This window comes from Lepisosteus oculatus, chromosome 10, assembly GCF_040954835.1.
Source record: "Lepisosteus oculatus isolate fLepOcu1 chromosome 10, fLepOcu1.hap2, whole genome shotgun sequence".
NCBI classification, from domain to species: domain Eukaryota; kingdom Metazoa; phylum Chordata; class Actinopteri; order Semionotiformes; family Lepisosteidae; genus Lepisosteus; species Lepisosteus oculatus.
Genome location: NC_090705.1, coordinates 4836568 through 4855749, shown reverse-complemented (window position 1 = coordinate 4855749; position 19182 = coordinate 4836568). Strand labels below are relative to the sequence as shown.

At 40.3% G+C, this 19182-nt stretch overlaps 1 protein-coding gene across 3 annotated transcripts in view; it reads left to right on the top strand.

The window, feature by feature from the left end:
• Positions 1-1137: 1137 nt before the first annotated feature.
• Positions 1138-19182, top strand: part of vps50 (VPS50 EARP/GARPII complex subunit) — a 131035-nt gene continuing 112990 nt past the window's right edge. For all 3 annotated transcript variants that reach the window (XM_069194768.1, XM_069194767.1, XM_069194766.1), the window contains exons 1-4: positions 1138-1288; positions 2587-2655; positions 16215-16337; positions 16949-17020. In XM_069194768.1, the coding sequence (XP_069050869.1) occupies positions 1256-1288; positions 2587-2655; positions 16215-16337; positions 16949-17020 (297 nt within the window). In that variant the 5' untranslated portion in view covers positions 1138-1255. The remainder of the gene's footprint in view (positions 1289-2586; positions 2656-16214; positions 16338-16948; positions 17021-19182) is intronic.

Here is a 19182-nt window from a genome sequence, read left to right as displayed (position 1 = left end):
AAAAGAAACCTAAATTCACGGCAGGGTACGGTACAGCATGCAAAAGGTGTATAGGCTGTAAAAAAATAAGGAACAAGTAATAGGTTTATTCCATGCTGAAAAAAAGAAGAAAGAGAACACAACGTTTCGGCCGTGGAGCCTTCTTCAGGTATCAAGGTGGAAGGCTCCACGGCCGAAACGTTGTGTTCTCTTTCTTCTTTTTTTCAGCATGGAATAAACCTATTACTTGTTCCTTTGCAGCCTACGCATGCTGACGCAGCTACCCACCTGTAAAAAAATAAGTTAACAAAAAGTAAAGATAACCAAGAATAATCTGTCAAATTACAACATGTAAAAAAGATGAATGCTGTAAAATAAAAAATACAAAATATAAATAATATTAAAAATAATAAATGAGATTTTAAGAAAAACTTTTACTTAAAGTCACTTTTATTAAACAGTTGCAAGACGGAAGAGCTGCGCTAGTTGTAAAATCCATCACTTGTCACTGAACAAGGGAGCTACCTGAGTAAACAGCCGCTAACAGCGCCATCTAGTGTTCACCTCATCCTTTGATAAAAGATGAACATTTTAAAGAAAATTACAGTCTTTGAATATTGGCGAAGGCGTTTACGACACTGGTCGGAAATGTTGTCGCTAATGGACTTTTTCCAAACAAGCAGTTGATTAGGCCTATTTAACTCAGACGCATGGAGATGCATATTGATTCGTTTTTTTGTGCTCCTTAAAGCCCAGTTCGCCAACATATATAAACACCCTAGGTTTTGTTTCCAAAATAAATAAAACAATAACTTCCTAGACATAGTACATGAGTGACTTGGTTAAAAAAATACAACAAAGCGTTTAAAAATCGCACACGTGTCTGTGTGGCTAGATATCAGTCTTTATCAAAACAGAAAAGCTGTATTCAAACAAATTTGCCTTGTGAAACGTTTAAACGTAGCGAAGGCAAAGAAAAACGGATGTAGCAGATTCCAACTCGCCTGCAATTTTACAGACTTTGACGGCAACCAAAGGAAAGTGGGCAATGTAGTCTCTCAATTTAATCGTGCTATGTCGGAAACTACGCGTAGGTATTCCGCAGAACTACATCTCCCAGAATACCACCCGGACTGAATTATTCATGTGATTGGATCTATCAAACATGGCTGTTCTGTATCAGTTCATGAATTGTAGGACCTGAAACTGGAGTTACACGGGAATGATATCAATTTGTTACCGACTCTGAGGAACGACGTATAAACTGTACACCAAAATGCAAAAGATAAAATCGCTAATGACCCGGCAGGTGAGATATAACGACAATCAGTTTGAAAAGGAGCGGTGCTCCTGGCTGAGGAGGCTGTGCACAGGTGTGGGTAAAGCTGGGTTTGTACTGTAAATGTTAAATGAGATGCGATTCACGATAAAAGAGAAACGGCACTGTGCGTGGTATGGGAAGCGGTCGAAAGCGATACGCTTAACATTTATCCTGAATGCACCATCTTGTTTGAAAATTAGTCGGTTTTATAGGTCATCATCACCTTTGAGGGATATAGAACAGACTTGCTAAACGTAACATACTTGAGATCAGGCAATAGGACTGGTGTAATAGTGATAGCGCTGTCCTGTTTTGTATAGTTCAGTAGCGCAGAACTGACTGAAATCTACCCCATGTCGTACAACAAGTCTTCCTCATCTCTTTTATGTTGATGATCTACGTGGAGCACATTCCGTAATGGAGTGCAGAAAGTGGGCGTACAGGGAAGTACTTTTTATCTCGGAATGTACTACATGTATGACTGCGCACGCTTTCGGATATCATGATTACATACATATATATTTATCATGAAATAGTAGCCAAGAGAGTGTTGTACTGTTTTAAGTTTTGAACATTTAGTAGCACAATATATCGAGATTGTTGCAAAACTACATTAGAAACCTCTCTATACTCTTGTGCTGTGCGGTATGTGTCATTAGTTACTAAAACTGTAATTACCATAACACGTTGTGAGAAAAAAATCCGATCAGAAAAGATCAGGCTTTCCAAGCTAGCTTTGCATTCCAAAGAGCCAGTGGACATTATTCTAGAATAGGCACTAATAGGGGCACTCATGGGCATCAATGACGATTACAAATTGACCCAGTAAAGCTTTAGAGTTTGAATGGTAGGCACAATTATGGAAGTGACACTGCATTTCTTGGTCAAATGTGGTGTTCTTTAGAGCATTAAAATATTTACATATGAGTAGGGGCAGTTGTAGTTATGGTTTTTAGTCGCTGAGTGATCAGAGGAACCCATTCAGCTGTTTTGTGATTGAGTGGCACTCAGGTTTGATGTGGTTGGGTAGCTCGTTCCAGACTTTCACTTCACTTTGTGCCCAAGAACTGCCTCCTGTTCCCAGTTTTAAGAACACTTCCCTGTAGTTTCCGTCTGTGTCCCTTGGTGTATATCCCAGGGCTGCCTGCCCTGTGATTTTAGAGGCTGTTAAATAGTTAAATATAAAAAGGTACGAGACAAAAGCATGGCTGTTCTGTACTGAAAGGTGAGTTGAAGTAAACAGCCCAGCCAGCAAATGGTGATTATGGTTGTTGTATGTTTTGTAGGGTCCCAGAAGTCCCCAGGAGAATGCAGGTGACCTCAGCCCTGTGGAGAACTTCAGGATTCCTAGCAAGGTATGGATATGTAGCTCTTATGTTGGTATGTATGTGGTACCTATCAGGACACCTTACCCGGTGTCCTGGCCAAATTTCCCATTGGCCCTTACCAATCATAGCCTAATAATCCCCCTCTATGAATTGGCTTCATTACTCTGCTCTCCTCCCCACTGAGAGCTGATGTGTGGTGAGCGTTCTGGTGCACTATGGCTGCCGTCGCATCATCCAGGTGGGGCTGCACACTGGTGGTGGTGGAGGGGAGTCCCCATTACCTGTAAAGCGCTTTAAGTGGAGTGTCCAGAAAAGTGCTATATAAGTATAAGCAATTATTATTATTAATAAGAGTACAAAAGCTATTTCCAAAACATTCAACCTGCATTAATCACCAGCCTTCAGGTCGTTTTTAAAAGGGGTCATTACCAGCTGTGCTTGCCAGTACAAACAACTTACAGTGAGGGTACCTGCTGGTTGTTCATTTTTCAGAGGTTCTGTGTTATTCTGAGTGATAAGGGTGGACTTATGCGAATGCCATGCTTGCTTTTTTTCTAGTGTCTTTTCTTTTTTTAGAAACAGCGTTACCACCTTGTAGCCTGTTACCACTTGTAGCTCAAGCTTAACAGGGGCTAGGCTGGGTCAGACCTGGGATGAGAGTTCACTAACAGGTGTGGCAGTGAAAGTGGCGCTGGTTCACCAGGAGGAGGTGCTGTTACCTCTAGATTTGAATGTCCAAACCAGCATCGCACTATGGCAACGTTCAACTGTAGGAGGTGCCATCCTTCAAAGTTTTATTTTTAAATGTATTATTCATTTTCCTTTTTTTCCTTTTTTTATACCATAGACTGATAATGAAGGCCAAATTGAAATTCTAAGGGCAAAGGGAGTACAGGAATAGACATAAATGTCCTCTTGCGTGGAAGTGTCTTACACAGACATGTCATATACTGATACTTAACCAAGGCTGGGCCTGGTCTGTGCTTGGATGGGAGGCCTGTAGGGAAAACGGGATTTGCTGTTCTAAGTGGTGCCGGTGACCAATGGGTAATTTTTACGGACCAGAATTTCCAAAGCAGCTTCCCATTATGGTTGCGGGTCACATTGTGCTGTAATGGGTGCTATCCTTCTGATGCTAAACAGGGATACTGGTCAGTTAAACTCCTCTCTGTGTTTGTTTGAGTAGGCATGTTAATCCTGGTGCCCTGTCCTGAGTTCCACTATGGGTTTGCACAATTTCGCAAACCTAAATGTCCCCTTTAGTTCAACTGGAAAAGCCATTTCCTACTTGGGCTGGTGGTATAGAATGATTACTAAGGAGTTGCTCTTCCTGGTGGGTGAAGTGGGCCCTTTCTTATTTGTAAAGCACTTCGTGTGGAAAGCGCTGTACAAATGGGCTAAATTGAACTTAAAATGTAAAAATCTAAATCTTAAATAGGCTATCATCATACAGTATATGTGCTCATGGGGGTTATTAAATGGTCACTACAGTGATCGACGTCTGAAGTTTTGTGACAGAACACCCAGAATGTTTGCCTTGACTGTCGATTATTCGAAATGTTCTGATGATGACGACAAAATTCACAAAACATTTTCTGTTGAATTTTGCTTCGAGGCTAGCAATCGTGTTTCTTAGCAAGGAGCGTTTTATGATGGTTCTTGCTTCGTTATCGGTATTTCAGTAACGTTTCCTTTTTTTCCCTGGAATCTGCAGAACAAGATTAGAAAGAGTATGACAAAAAATAATTACAGGATGAGATAAGATAGAATATGTAATGAGCATATGTAACGAGTTCTTTATCAAATGATTGGTATTGGGCTAAGATTAAAGACATTATTGAAATAGTAAATGAAAGACTCAGGAGGGTTTTGCATGTTACATTTTTGCAACAATTGAAGCTGGGAAGTGATAGTATACAATATGCGTCACTGATAAGGAGGTAAAGTATAAATTAAGATGTCAGTATTGTAATTATTTTTATTTCTGAGTGGCTGGAATAATAGATGAATTCTCATAAAAATATGATAATTGGTGATTGGTTGCATTGATAGGCTTCTTGAATGTTATATATGCTAACACAGTACTTTGAATCAGCTTGAGTAACAGGTTTGAGGGGGTACGTTTGGCCTATAAGTAGGCCCTCAGAAATATTGTTTAAGCTTTTACTCCCAGGTTCAAACTTCGGTTTATTTACTGATCTGCAAGTGTGAGAATTGCAATAAGACTAATTGTATAAATTATGGATTCTGAGAAGGAATGTGTGCCTTAAGTGACTGTTGCATTAGTGGTTTTTGAATGATATCTCATATTTCCTTGAGTACAGTTTGTAAAATACCACCAATCCCAAGACCTTGGGATTTCATAATCTTGACTGCTTGTAGTACCCAAAACACTTCTGCCTTTTGATTACAGAATTTGTATTACTCAGCTATTGGAAGCAGGTTGTTGAATTCTTCCTTAGTGAACACCTGCTAAAATGACTAGTTTAGTACACAAGCCATTTCATTTTATTAGTTTCATTTAATCCTTTCAGATGTATTTTACTACCTTAATAGTTAATTATTGCTGTTGTAGCATTGGAAGAACTTTTTATTTTTCTTGTTTTAGAAATTCAAATAAAAATATTCACTTCAATTTGATCTTTGTGACCTATGTTGGAAATTCTTTACACTCCTTTATTTTAACTGGATCCTGCTATTTTAATTTATTTTATAAAACATTTTGTTTTCCTAGTTGATTTATCAAATTATTTGGAATAGCTTTTGTTTTGCTCACTCACAAGTGATAATTGTGCTCTGTGCTTTGAGCAGGCACTGTGTGAACTATTGCCATCTATTCTCTAATGATTTCATATCTATCTTATCCCATTATCCTTCTCCTAAGATCTGTCTCATTCCTTCAGTCAGCTTTCTGGAAAGTGGTAAATGTTTGTTTTGGACACAGCGTGTTCAGTTTCGGAATATCCTTCAAAGCATTCAATAGTACGATCACCGTTCTCTGGTTTGTTTGGGAAATGGAACATAGAAAGTGGAAATTCCCTTCCACTCTTCATCACTCTTCCTGCCAGCTGGCGAATATTGACGTCCCATTTGTCTCCTGTTGATGGCATCACTGAGCCAGTCCCACAGATGTTTTATTGGACTCGGGTCAGGAGAAACGGCTGACTATTGCAGTACCTTGACATTGTTTTCTTGAAGTTGTGCCAATGTAATCCAAGCACTGTGTGTTCATGCATTGTCCTGCTGGAGTATGGACACTTCCTGATTAGTTTGCAAGAATGGAAAATCTATTGGCTCATTTACTTCAGTGTCATAGTTTCTCTGAACAGTGCGGTTGGCCTCAATCTGCATTCTTTTCCCCACATAATCACACTTGAACCACCACACAGCTTGGCTTGAACTGCAGAACAGTCAACATAGTGGCTGGCATGATCTCCCTAGAGATTGGCTTCTGTCATCTAAATATCTACAATATTCTTAAAAGAATAAAACACTCTGCCACTCTCCCTGCCTCCACCTGAGACCTGCTCTGTCTCACAGAAGTTGTTTTTTTGTCTCTCTGCTGTCAGCATTGCCCCGGAATGGCTCGTAAGAATGAAGATCATTTCATGCAGTGAACTACGCTGATTCTGTTAGTGCTCAGGTTATTTCATCCTGGAATTTCTCATGCTGTTGTTGATGCAATCTGAGAACAATTATGCAAATGTACCATGTGCATGTGACAGTCCTGGGTTAGTGTGGTGACTCTTTGCTTTCCAGTTCATGGCCTGACTCTCATAGACCTGGTTTTCTTCTTTGGCTGGATTAGTCTCTAATTGGTTGAAGCATAACGTTGCTCAGACAGGCCACGTTCAGTCACGCTGGTGTCAGGCAGGAGATCATCACCACTCGAGCAGGACGTGATCTGCTCTTGCATTAATTAAAATCTCTGTGTATTGAGTTTCAAAATCAGCTATTTGCCGATTTTAATTAAGCAAAATTAAACTGGGAAAACAACGTGGCAGATGACTTTTATTGTATACAAGAAGATTAAATACAGGATATTGCATGATTATTAGATACATATTACATGCTATTAACAAGTTATTAAATGCAGATTATTATATGATTATTAGATGCAGATTATTACAGTTTTGTTATCCTTGCATGAGTTAACTACTTCCTACGAAATGGGTTCGATGGGCTGAATGTCTTTTTCTCATTTGTAACCATTCTTATGTTATTGACCTTGTGTTTTTTTGTGTCTGTAGAGTTACTGAATGTCAAACTTAGGCCGACGTGTTTTCACTATGCATTAGTTCAGACGTCTTGCTCTTGTTTCCAGAAGGAGGTAAATTGCCTTAAAAGGCAAGTCGGAGTTTGACAAAATGTGCTGTTTTTTTTTTTGTAACGATTAATCTCAGCATTTCTCATCAGGTTCTGTTTTTAAAAATACCCGTCAGTAAATTGTGACCCAATGGTATTTTGAATAGACTGTCAGTGTTCTGCATTCTTTTCCTCCTCTCAATTCAAATGTTGTCTCTTTTCTAAATTCCCATCATCATTCCCATTATCTGTTTGCCCTGCCAACGGAATACCTGATATGCTTTGTCAGCATATATAACAAGTGACCTGTATATTGTTGTTGCTGGAAGGTGTTTTTCAGTATTTATTTTGGTGGATCGTTCTGGCTTATTAATATAATTTGAACTGAGCTTTTCTGTGTTACTCCACAAGAAAGCGTTTAACTGCAAGGCAAGTGCAGTTGTTTTTGGCGTGTATAAGCTGCTTTTCAACTGTGCAGAAACACTGTAAATGCAAGAAGTCCATTGGCTTGTGGAGAAAACGCTGTTCACCCTCCAAGGAAGAATGTGAGTGCTGGTATTATAAAATAGATCTCTCCCCATTTCTTTTTTAACCTTTCATCTTAATGTGTGGTGACTTCCATTTTTTTCCACTGAGCAAAATCATCCCTACCTGTTTTTGTTCTCCTTTTGAACAGTCAGAATAAATAGAGCTCTGTTTCACATGACCCGATGCCCTCATGCCAGGCAGTATGTAACACTGGAACCCCTCCAAGAAGTTGGGTTTCTTTTTTATGCTGACAATACAGTAGGTGTCTAATTTAACCTTTTTTTCAATTTAGTGTTGCAGTTGGAATCTAGTTGATGTCTGCAGTTCGTCTAGAAAAATGAAATGAGATGTCGCCAGCGAACTGCTTGCATGCTGTTGAGATTTAACTTTACAAAGCCTGGTACACGTTATTGTAGAACATAAACATCTTTAGTGGTTTGTGGCAGTGCTCATGTACTGAACTTGATTTTTTTAATTCGAGAAATATCCAGGATTCATTTCCCTGAAAAACAAAATTAAACTAATCTTTGCTCGTGGAACGCTGACATAGTTCTCTTCCAGTCCTCAAGCAGCCCTGTGCGTGATATCGGAACACTCTCAAAGAATCTCCTTTTCATTTCATTTTAGCATGTATAAAACCTAGCTTATGTCAACCAGAATACCATGGTCGACTTGATATGTTTCAATGCTCTTATTGCAACTCAGAAAAAAGGCATTTAAATTTTAATTTTGTTTTATACTTATGTTTAAACATTACAGCTTACTGCATCTATACCATTGCTTTTAGATCTTGTTACTTTTGTTGACTTTAGTTGACTGATATTTAAATCCCTAAGCCTTCAGTGTTAGGATCAGTCCTGCATTCTTACATACTGAAGATGAGGTCATTGACTTGTCGAGTGCCTCTGCTTCTTCAACCCCTGGTGGAGACACTAGGATCATTACAGAGACAAAAGAGCTTGTTCATCAGCTGACAAAGAACAAAGTCATGGCTTCCTTCTCTGTGTGCGCTGAAGGGAGCTGTGTCTGTGTCAAAACAAATGTGACCATCTGGAACTTCAGGTGGAGACAGGAACTGTCAGTCAGCTTCAGAGCATCACAGGGGTAAATGAAAGGCCATTTGGCCCATCTAAACCATTTAAGAGTTAGTAGTTAAATGTATCTGAAGACCACGTTCCAAATTTTACTTGAAGGAAGCCAGGATATCAGATTCTACAACTTGGCTGGGTAGCTTGATCCAGGTTCCCGTAGGGTTCGTACTAAAAAGAACATATGTTAAACGCATGGCTTTGTTAACAAATTGCAAAAAGCAGAGATCCCTTTCTCTTGTAGTCAGTGAGCAGGACCATATTCATCCAAGGACTGTATCTAGTATGTCCAGGAGGTATTCACAAGTGAAGAAGGGTTCATTTAACCTACCTGGACAAGTTCAGTGAGCTACCATAGCAGAGCAGAACTGATAAAGCTGCTGAAAGAGTGGCAGAGCAGTGTACATATAGAGCTCCATCAGAATTCCTTGCTCAGTCACCTACAGCCCACCAGCCTGGCTTAGTAGCACAGTGAGACTGATATATTTACATTATTCTGAGGTGGGAGTACTTCTGATTTAGTATTTACTTAATTGAGTATCAATGTCACTTTAGAGTAATTTCTTAATTGTGATAAGTTGTAATGTGGGAAATGCTTACCTTACTTTTTCTTTAAAACCATGCAGTTTTGTAATTTATTGATGGCTTTTGTGTCACCAGCCATATCACCCTGTAGCTCACGACCACTGGAGTTCAGCAGGTGTGAGCCTGGTCAGTACCTGGATGGGAGACCTCCTGGAAAAAACTAAGGTTGTTGCTGGAAGAGGTGTTAGTGAGTCCGGTAGGGGGCGCTCACCCTGCAGTGTGCGTGGGCCCTAATGCCCCAGTATAGTGACGGGGACATTATACTGTAAAAAGACGCCGTCATCCTTCCTGTCATGGAAGACTGACACAACCTGTAGCTAAGAATCATGCTTCCAAATACTGTTTTTTTTCTTATTACTGTTTTAATAAGAATTATTATTGTTTTGCTGTCATAATTTTACAGGACAACTAGCCTTTTCGGTGTTGTTGTACTATTTAGCAGGTGGTATTTCTGACCCTTTCCAGCTCGATTTCCAGCTATTTTTCCACTTGTTTTAATGCAAACAGGAATCTAACAAGTGGGGGTATTAAAGAAGAGTAACGCACAACCTCCTGATTGTTTGTGCTGTAATGCAGGTAAATATACTCTCCACAGCTCTGCTCTGTGTGGCTTTGTTCAGGCACAGGTTGCTTGTATCTTTTTATCCTGCAGTGGAGTGGAAAGGAGTGGCAGGCTTCAGTTTCCAGTAACAGGCCACTCCATGCATGATGCCCCTCAAGTGGACTGTTGTGCTAAAATAATGCCAACATTCTGGGCTCTCATTTCCAGCTGGATCTCAAATGGGAAATATGGCTGTAAGGGGACCTTACGGAGCCTCTGATGAACTCACTGGTCTAAGTTAACAGCCCCTCTCTTAAGTTAGCACAGCAAAAGTGGCGTGGAAGATCCCAGCCTGAAAGCCTCCTTGACACAGATGTTCTGTTTCTTAGTGTAATCGGTTCACAAACAAATGATGCAAATAGTTGTCGAGCTCTGATTTACCTATAAAAAGGATATGCTGTCTAGTCTGGGACTATCGTCCCCTCAAAAACCTACAGAGAGAAAAATCTAAATGCTGTGATGCTCATGTACTCTCAAAAGAGGGCATACAAGTATCACAGCCATCTGTCTTCTCCCCCTCTCTTCACCCCAGTGCATACACCCCCACAAGCGAGCCAGATTCAAGTTTCATGCTCTTCACCACAGCTGACCGCATTTCCTATTAATCGGCTGTCAATAGGTCAGTTCACAGGCTGTGCATCTCCACCCCGACCTGTGTCTATTCAGGCATTCAGTGATTAACGAACAGCAGCTTTACATTGGTAATGAGAAGGAGCCTTTGAGCTAATACGTTACTAGCCTCTAATGGCCACCCTATTATCATGTTTCCCCAAGAGTGCTACATAACCTTGGTGATCTGTTATAGTCACCTTAGCATATTATTAACATCTCAGTACTTCAGTTCATTTTCTTTCCACAACCTAGTGGTGTGAGTGTGTCTCTCAGTCCTCGCAAAAGATCTGGGGGCCCTTAAGTGCTTCGTGTCACTCTGTCTGAGCTCATTTCTATACCACAGAGCTCTGTGTATTAAGTGCTGTGTTGCATTAGGGTGATTCTGTTTTCGGCTGGTTCGGTTTGTGTATTAATAACAGACTGGCAGCCTGGGGCACCACCAAGTCTTAATTGGAGGTTACCACTCGGATAACTACATTTGAATTGTCCAGTACTGCATATGTGTTATTTTATTGCTGAAAATATTTATCGGCGAACTTTTGATATATTTGTCTGCTAAAGTAAACGAAACAAAGTCTTTCTTGTATAATTTAAACATAATATTTCTGCATAGGCCCACGTGCAATTTCAGTTATATAAAGCAACTTATCTGCAATATTTTTTATAATAACATTACATTGGTGTTGCCTGTTGGAAGTAATTGTTAACTATTGGTATTGCAAAAGAAAATGTTTAGCAGTGCCTCCCTAATTTTAAGCTCTAAATTCAGTCCTGATAGTTTTGATTTACACAATCATACAATATGTACAATAAATAGAAACTGAATAGATTAGACAGTCGAGCAAGTTGAACACTGCAGCAGCTGAGAATGGTGCACACCTGGTTTTGGAAAAGAGCCTCTCGAATGGTGACTGACATTTCTGCAGAGCAAAGGAGAAATCAGTTGTTCTCTGGATCTGCAGCAGCATGATTAATGGATTAAGTGTTTTTGTTTTTTGATTGTGTCTGACCCCCAGCTGTCTGGACTGGAGGATACATCGAAGCATTCTCTTCACACCTTACAGCCTAGAAGAGATGTGAATGAACAGTACAAGTGTCTGAGATGGGTCTCGGGGTCCAAATAATTTATGTCTTAGTTATATGTTGCTGCAGATGCCTTTGTGAACATCTGTGGCAGGACTGTCACCCTGCTTGTGGTCAGTGGGGTTCTAGAGACGTTTGTTTCAGTGTGACGTTCTAGAAGATGGAACAATCCCATCCAGTTAACAGACAAACAGGGAAAGAGCAGGTGTTTAGTAGCAGAAAGCAGAGAGTAACAGTATAATGAAAATCATTATAAATGAATAAATTTGTCAGTTGAGTTGACATGGATTAAATAATGTGCGACATGGGTGACTCAGGTGATGCATTATGTGGACAGATGACTTCTCATGCATTTTGTTGCACGTGTGCACATGTCCTGCTACGAGAGATACTACAGCCCGGACTCTTAGATTGAATTACACGGTGGCTCTTTGGCTTTGTGTGTGTGCTCCTCGTCCTGCACCTGCGCTGTGAATCTGGAAATCTGCCTTCGGTTCAGGGCTTGTTGTTGTCAGATGAGCAGCTGAAGAGAAGTGGGGCTTCCTGTGAAGTGCCCTGTCAGCCCCTTGTCATACTTGCCATCTTCTAATGGAGCTGCAGTCTGTGGGGACTGTGAATCTGAGAGTGTATTGTAGATTGTAGTCTCTTTGTGATGAAGTGTAGACTGTCATACCTAAACGTACTAAAATGATTGAATGCGTTGTAGTTTACTCAGTACTTACAGTTTCAAGTCATTTTTAAATTGCATGACATGTATGTAAATTTTCAGTGCTGCTAAGTCACATACATATGTAAATAACTTTCTTAAGAATCACTTTGATTCGTTTTCTCCCTTTTCCTCCACGCAAACATTGTGGTTTAGACGTATGCAAATTCCTTGCAAATGTTGGTGTGGAAATTACGGCGATTGAAAGCTTTGTAGACTTAAAATTAGTCCAAGCAACAGCTGTAGCATCGAATTTGTATGCAGTTTGTTTTTTCATGCCTGAGATTGTGCTTTGCAGGGGATTTGCGTAGATTATGAGGTTAATGACATTGTGCTTCAATTAGCTTTTTATTCTTACTGGATGTCTGTACAGAATCTAATTACTTTGAGGGTAAACTCACATAAGGTACTTTTAAACTGTTGTCGAGGTTTTCTGTGATATTTGAGCTCCTTGTGTTGTATGGCCCTTAGAGGCCAATAGGTGGAGCTGTATAACCACATTTTACTGTCGAAAGATTTGCAGCATGAGAATCTGATGAGGGAAACAAAAACTGAAGACTTCTGAAATGAGATATTTTTAAGTGTTCTAACACATTTGAGTGTGAACAAAAAACGTCTTGTGTGAGATTAGTGTCCTTGTCAAAACTTGTAGCATCAGTGCAACATATTTAGGATGTTTTTAGATGTGCTTCAGGACTCTTTATGTCATTATATGATTTATTTGTGAGGTTTAACAGGAGGTGGGGTTCATCTGCAGAGCAGGTTTCTGTCAAAAATGTGTCTGCTTGTGTGAAGTAATATTCATACGAAAAGAATGGATGTTAAAAACATTTTTAATGAGAGATAATGCCAACTCCTTATAAAACTTTATACTCTTATATTGATATCCTTCAAAAAGGGCTTAATGAAAGAAACAGGCAATTGTAGTAAGTGGAGTATATTTGTAGGATTTTCTTCAGTCAGCATCCCTTCTTCACTCTTCTCTGTGCACTCTAGGAGCCAGACTTTTTTTCAGAGGTCTTACTGATTCAGTATTGCTTTGGGGCCGAGATCCAATGTGAATATTAAACTGATCCATTGATTAAGTGACAATTAAATAGGCAATGACTGAGGAAAATGAGGTGACTCATAAAACACAAGGGAATGGCTATTTGTGTTGGTGTTTGCAAAGCTGAACTGAGGAAATGATAGAGTTTGTGTTTAATACTAATACTGAGACACCTGGATCTGGTATATTAACAGAAGGTCTGATTAGCTGTCATTAATGTAACTTCCTGCAAATCCCAATTTTTGGTTTATTCATTTAATTTCTTAATAAGCAGTGTGTGTTTCAACTTGAATGGAAGAAGAAGACTTGGTGTTTGGCAGCAAAAGGGTCTTCTTGTTACCACTGAAGAGTGTCTGCACATACTGAGCCAAGCAGAAAGAGAATGTGAGAACTGAAGGACAGTTCCTTTCAGAAGACAGTTAGGCATCTGGAAACAGTGATAAAACTGAGGTCATGGTACTGTATTCTCTACATTAGCTAGCATTGGAAATGTCCAATCGCAGCTGCCGATGGTGTTCAAGTTGAAAAATCTGGGAGTCACTTCTGTCTAATGTTTGAGCCACGTTATCCATCATGCCACTAACTTATCTTTCTTTCATCTTCAGAGTGTTTCAGTTCTCTCAGTGCCCACTGCGGAGCCTCTAGGTGGCCTATATGTTTTTGTTTCCTGACATGAAACGATCTGCAATGTCTCACTTGCTAGGTTGTCAAAGAGCACATTCTAGAACTCCTGGCTGTTCAGAGCTCTTCAGCTTTGAGATGCAACCTGTTTCTTTCTCTTTATTTACAACAAGGGTCTCCAGCCCCAGTCCTGTCATTCTTATAGTTCAACCTAGTTCTACCTTTTATCAAGGAACACTTGTTTAGGCACTTAATCAGTTCACATAAGTAATTAAGCAAATACTATTTCAGTAAAGGGAACATTGGTTCCAAAAGGGCTAAAGGATATTATGTTTTTTATTTTGACTGAACTCTGCATTGCTTAATTTGAATGTACCATGTGATTATTAGTTGATGGTTAAATTGTTCTAGACCTTAATAACTCAGTGATTTATGTCTACCTACAGTATAAGTCTTGATTGGCTGGTTCTCTCCAGCACCAGGGTTCAAGACCCTTGATTTGGAAAATAATAAAGGTTCAAAATGAGTGGAGGCTGTGATCTAGCCTATAGTTGGTAATTAGGAGCTCATTGTTCTGAAGAGATCGTCCAGCCGTTATTTGAAGGAAGCCAGCGAGCTGGCTTTAAGAAGACAGCTGGGTGGCCTGTTCCATATTATCAAAGCCCTTTGTGTAAAGAAGTACCTTCTGTCCTTGGGTTTTAAATTCACTTCCGCATAGTTTCCACTTGATCAAGAGAGAAATATCTATTTATTCTACTTATTACTACTCCACTATATTACAACTGTTTCTTTTGCAAGTCAGATGTTTCAATTTGGTACCATGAGAGGACAAAAATGTCTCACATAATTATAATTACTACCAACTAGACCAGTTTTTGGTAGATTGAAGCAGACATCTTTGTTTATACAAGTATTATTTAACAATATTTTAACTGTACTTTGGAGAGATAAATACCAAGATTGTTTTTTGGCTAAGGAGATTTTGCACAGAAGTATCCTAAAAAGGAGCTGCTTCTCAAAAATAAGTCTCAGGCTGTCTTGGTTGATGCAGCTGGAATATTGTTGTTATGTGGCTCAAAAGTGGGTCTGGCGGTGGAGTCTGAGTACGCTTGTGTTCCTGTGTGCGGTCACGGGGTTTCGTAGCGGTGAGCCAAGAAGTCAATAAAACACAAGGAAAACATGCAACGTCACAAATCACGTATGTTTACCGAAAACAGTAGGCAATTCAAAATCTGAAAAATGAGCAAATCTAAAGTAGATTTGTGTGTTGATGGAATCTGCCATGTTTCATTTCAGCAATTTTTCAGCCTTTCCAAAGAAGTTGGTTGTGGAAAAAGCAGGTCATCCTTTCTTCTCCTGGTTCATATGAGTTGACAGTTTAAGTCTTTTGTCAACTGTCATACTTGCTAAGTGTGGAGTTGATCGACTCCATTATGTTTGACCAGGGCCGATTTAAAAGTGGGGAAAACTCCTTACAATTCCAGAGATTTCTATGCATGGATGTCAATGACTTATTTGCTCATACTAAAATGGGGAGTTATTCGTGTATTTGTGATTGGTAGAAAAGATACACTCCCTGTAGTTAGAAGCAGCTGTGGATGAGTCATTCACTCTGCTTCGTCAGATTCACTTGCAGAAGGACAAGAAAAGCTAAATCATTTCTGACTTTCCAGTTTCCCCCAGTGTAGTCAGACCGAAGGAATTACTGTGACAAAAAAGTAGCACTCTTTATTCTGATGGCTTTAAGTGTGCAAAGGAAATGATTGCCACTGTCTTCTTTCCAGTCTCCTACCTTTCTCGGGTCTGGCTTTCCCAATGAGCGATGATTCATCCCCCCCAATTCCCTCCACCCACTCCTCCTTTTCTGCTGCCTACTCATCCACCCACATACAAGTCACCGACTTTTTTTTTGTTTTGAGCTGCTGCGTGACAGCTTTAAATATTTGCACTCCCATCTTGCTGGCTTGTGGTTTTCTTAGCACTGCGTTGTAGAGTCATTTTCAAAGTGACAAAATCCTGATTGTGCGAGCGCTGTGCTTTCATGCAGCATGTCCCTTTTGGCCCCTGGTGGAAACTGTGAATGACTATTTAATAGTGCGGTAATTGTATTAAAGAGTAAAAGATTGATCTTTAATAAGCAGAACGGTGTTTTGCATTCTCAAAAGTCTCCTTTTGAAAAGTTATTGTCTTCTTACATGAATCCATATACTTTGGCAAAAGCAGAATGACTTGAAAGCACTAATCTTCAGGCTTTCCTGGAATACAAGCATGATGTGTTCCAGAAGTATTAAATCCACATGCTCTAACGGTGTGGTGGTCTTGAACTGTCTTACTTGTCATCTGTGCCATGGGGTAGCCTGGTAACCCAATGTACAGAACTTGTACTGACTTTGTTTTTCTCTTCAACAGGAGGAACTGCGGGAAATGAGAGAGCAGCCCATCGACCCACAGGCCGAGCAAGAAATAATTAATAGTATAGAGGAAGTGTATTTTTCCAGTGATTCATTTGACATTGTGCAGCACGAGTTAGAGGTGAGCTTGGGTACTCTCTGGTTTATTTTGTATCGTGGCAATCCTGCACCTTCTGAATACTTAGGAGACCATGCATGAACGGGCCTGACATCTCCCAGGGGACAGTATGGAAAAGTTTTGCGAGATTCTGCCAAATCGGACATACTTCCAAGCTTCCTTTATCCCCGAGCAGGCAGAATAAGCAACGTTTCTCAAAGATAATTCTCCCGCTCCTGAGACTTTGGTATTCCTCTCATGCAAATTAGGGCTTGCGTTTCACATAGTTTGCATCAAGGCCAGATTGATGGATTAGGTGGTTCCAGGCGGTGTGAAATCTCATTAGATTTAGCAGCATATTGTAACTCCAGCAGAATAAGAATTCAGCCAAGAGGAAAGCAGTTCCGTGCACCAAACTGCTGTTAGCTGTTGTAAACTGGGTGAAGTTCTCCTAAATCTACTTTTATTCATTTGAAATCAAAGCAATTGTATGTACTTTCTAAAGCACCCTTTTATTGAAAATCAGTAATATTTCTAAGGATACTCCTTAATGACATCAATTAAACTTATTTTTGCAATCCCATGATTGGAGTTAATTGTAGCGAACAATTTCATTTTTTTTTGTCTATTCACAGAAACTTCCTCCTGTTCTAAATCTTCAAGAATTGGAAGAATACAGGGATAACCTGAAGAGACAGCAAGCTGCAGTAAGTGAGACATGCTACACCTGAGGCGGGGACACAAGTAAGATACATACAACACATAAAACATTTCCTTCTCATAGACTCAGTGAACTTCAGGACACAATCGACAGGAAACATATACTGATTTTCTTGCGGAGTGGAATTCTTAAATTCCTGGATGATCCCACTCTACTTGACGTGGAGAAGGTTCAGATAATAGGAGTGGATTCATAGCATCAATCCTAAGGTTTTCATGTATGAGTCTACAGCTAGAAAATCAGCTAAACTAGAAACATTTTAATGGCCTGAATTTGTTCAGTTAGTAGAATGGAGAGTGGAGGTTTTAGATCCATTAGAAATCACTGCCTCTGCCATTATAGGAAGTGCATGAGATGATGCCTTAACTCTAATGCATGTAATAACCAACATTCCCACTCTGTAATACCTCTGAAGGATGTTGTTGAGAGCTGACAGACCATAGGTGCTGTGCAAACTATGAGACTTGAGATTTGGTCAAGCTACAGAATGTGGTTGGGAGCTGAGGAGGTTTCTGTGGGTGAATTCACTCCAACACTGTATTGGAATGCTGGGAGCTTGCAGGCTTTGGAAGTGGGAAGGATAGAAAAATGGAAGAGGGAGAGTGGAGGATAAAAGGGATGTCAAAAAGGGAGAGGGAAGAGACTCAAGATGAGAGCAGCAGTGGTTAAAATGGGCAAGAACGTAAGTTTTTAGGTTGGATAGCAATTCTGACGAGTAACGTGAGAATAGCAAGGAAGAGAAAAGATGAGGTGCAACACAGAGTTCTGAATGAGCAATTGGATAGTGTTGGTGTGAGACATAGCAAGGGGGAGTTGTAATAGGCTAGTTGGGAGACTATTAGGGCCTGGACTGGGAGTGGTGGAAAATAATAAAAAGGCAAGGGGAAGATCGTGCATGTGTTGCTCAAAGAGAAGCATGAGGACAAGCTGGAGAAGAAATGTGCATTTGACAGGCAGGGGCCAAGAATACTGCCAAGGCAGTGAGGAGGAAGGGAAGAAGGAGGTCAGTGTACACGAGGCTGATTTTAAGATGCTGGGAGGTGATTTTGGAGCTTTTGCTGGCGAGAAAGGGTGCTGATTGGGGAGGAGGTGGGGTGGGGGTGAGTGAGGAAGAGATGAGCAAGATCGGAATTGAGAGGCCCAGGGAGAGAGGGTATAGAGAGAGAACAGTGTAGGACACATGACTGAACCCTGTGAGTGTCAAGCAGGCAGACAGGAGAGGGTTAGGTAGTGAGTACTTCAGGATTAAAGTGGAGAACAGGCAGTCCATGGAGACAAAGACAAACACAAGGGTTTTAGAGAGCAAGAAAAAGGAGACAGAGTGATGATTCTGAAGGGGGAAGTGACAGTGTTGCCTTCCTGCCATGCTGCAGCTGAAGTGGACTCTTCATCCTGTCAGTAATTCTCTGGACTCAATGGTTTCTGCAGGGTTTCTCTGTGTTACTGCTGTATGTATTCACAATATCTGTGTTATTGATTTCTCCACAATTGCTGGTGGTGTCCCAGTGGTGTTGACGTGTCTGGATGCGATTGTTTAAATTCACTGGATGGTCAGCTCTTGTTCTGTGTAGGGCCAGAGGGAGCAGGTCCATTGATTGCAGGGAATCGATCTGCTGTGATGTGTGTGGGCTTACAGGATGCACTGTGAGGAAAAGCTTTGATGTTGTTTTCAGTTTTTGTAAGCAGGCAGCCTGCATATTGTGTAATGATTCTGTCCTCCAGATGAGACTGGTCCTGGGCTGCGTGGTCACTGAAAGGTCCTTTGGCACTTTTCAAAAGAGAAGAGTTGTTAGCCCTTCAGTGCATCTTAAATTATACATGGGGCTTGCACAATATGGCCTCTCAAAAGTTCTCCCTTAACTCAGCTGGAGAAGAAATTTCTCACACCTCCTCCTGATCTGTTATGGAGTGAGGTAGCTGGTGCTGAATAGAGCTGAGCTTCGGTGGAGATGGGGGTGTCTTCTGTCATATATGTAAAGTGCTTTGGGATTATTTTGTCTGAAAAGTGCTATATAAATGAAGGGAATTATTGTTTTTATTTTTGTGTTAATTAACGGGTAGCTCTTAAGCATCACATTTGATGCATTGGAGGCAACTAGATTTTAATCCAAACAATAGTAAAATGGCACAAATATATAGTACACCTTG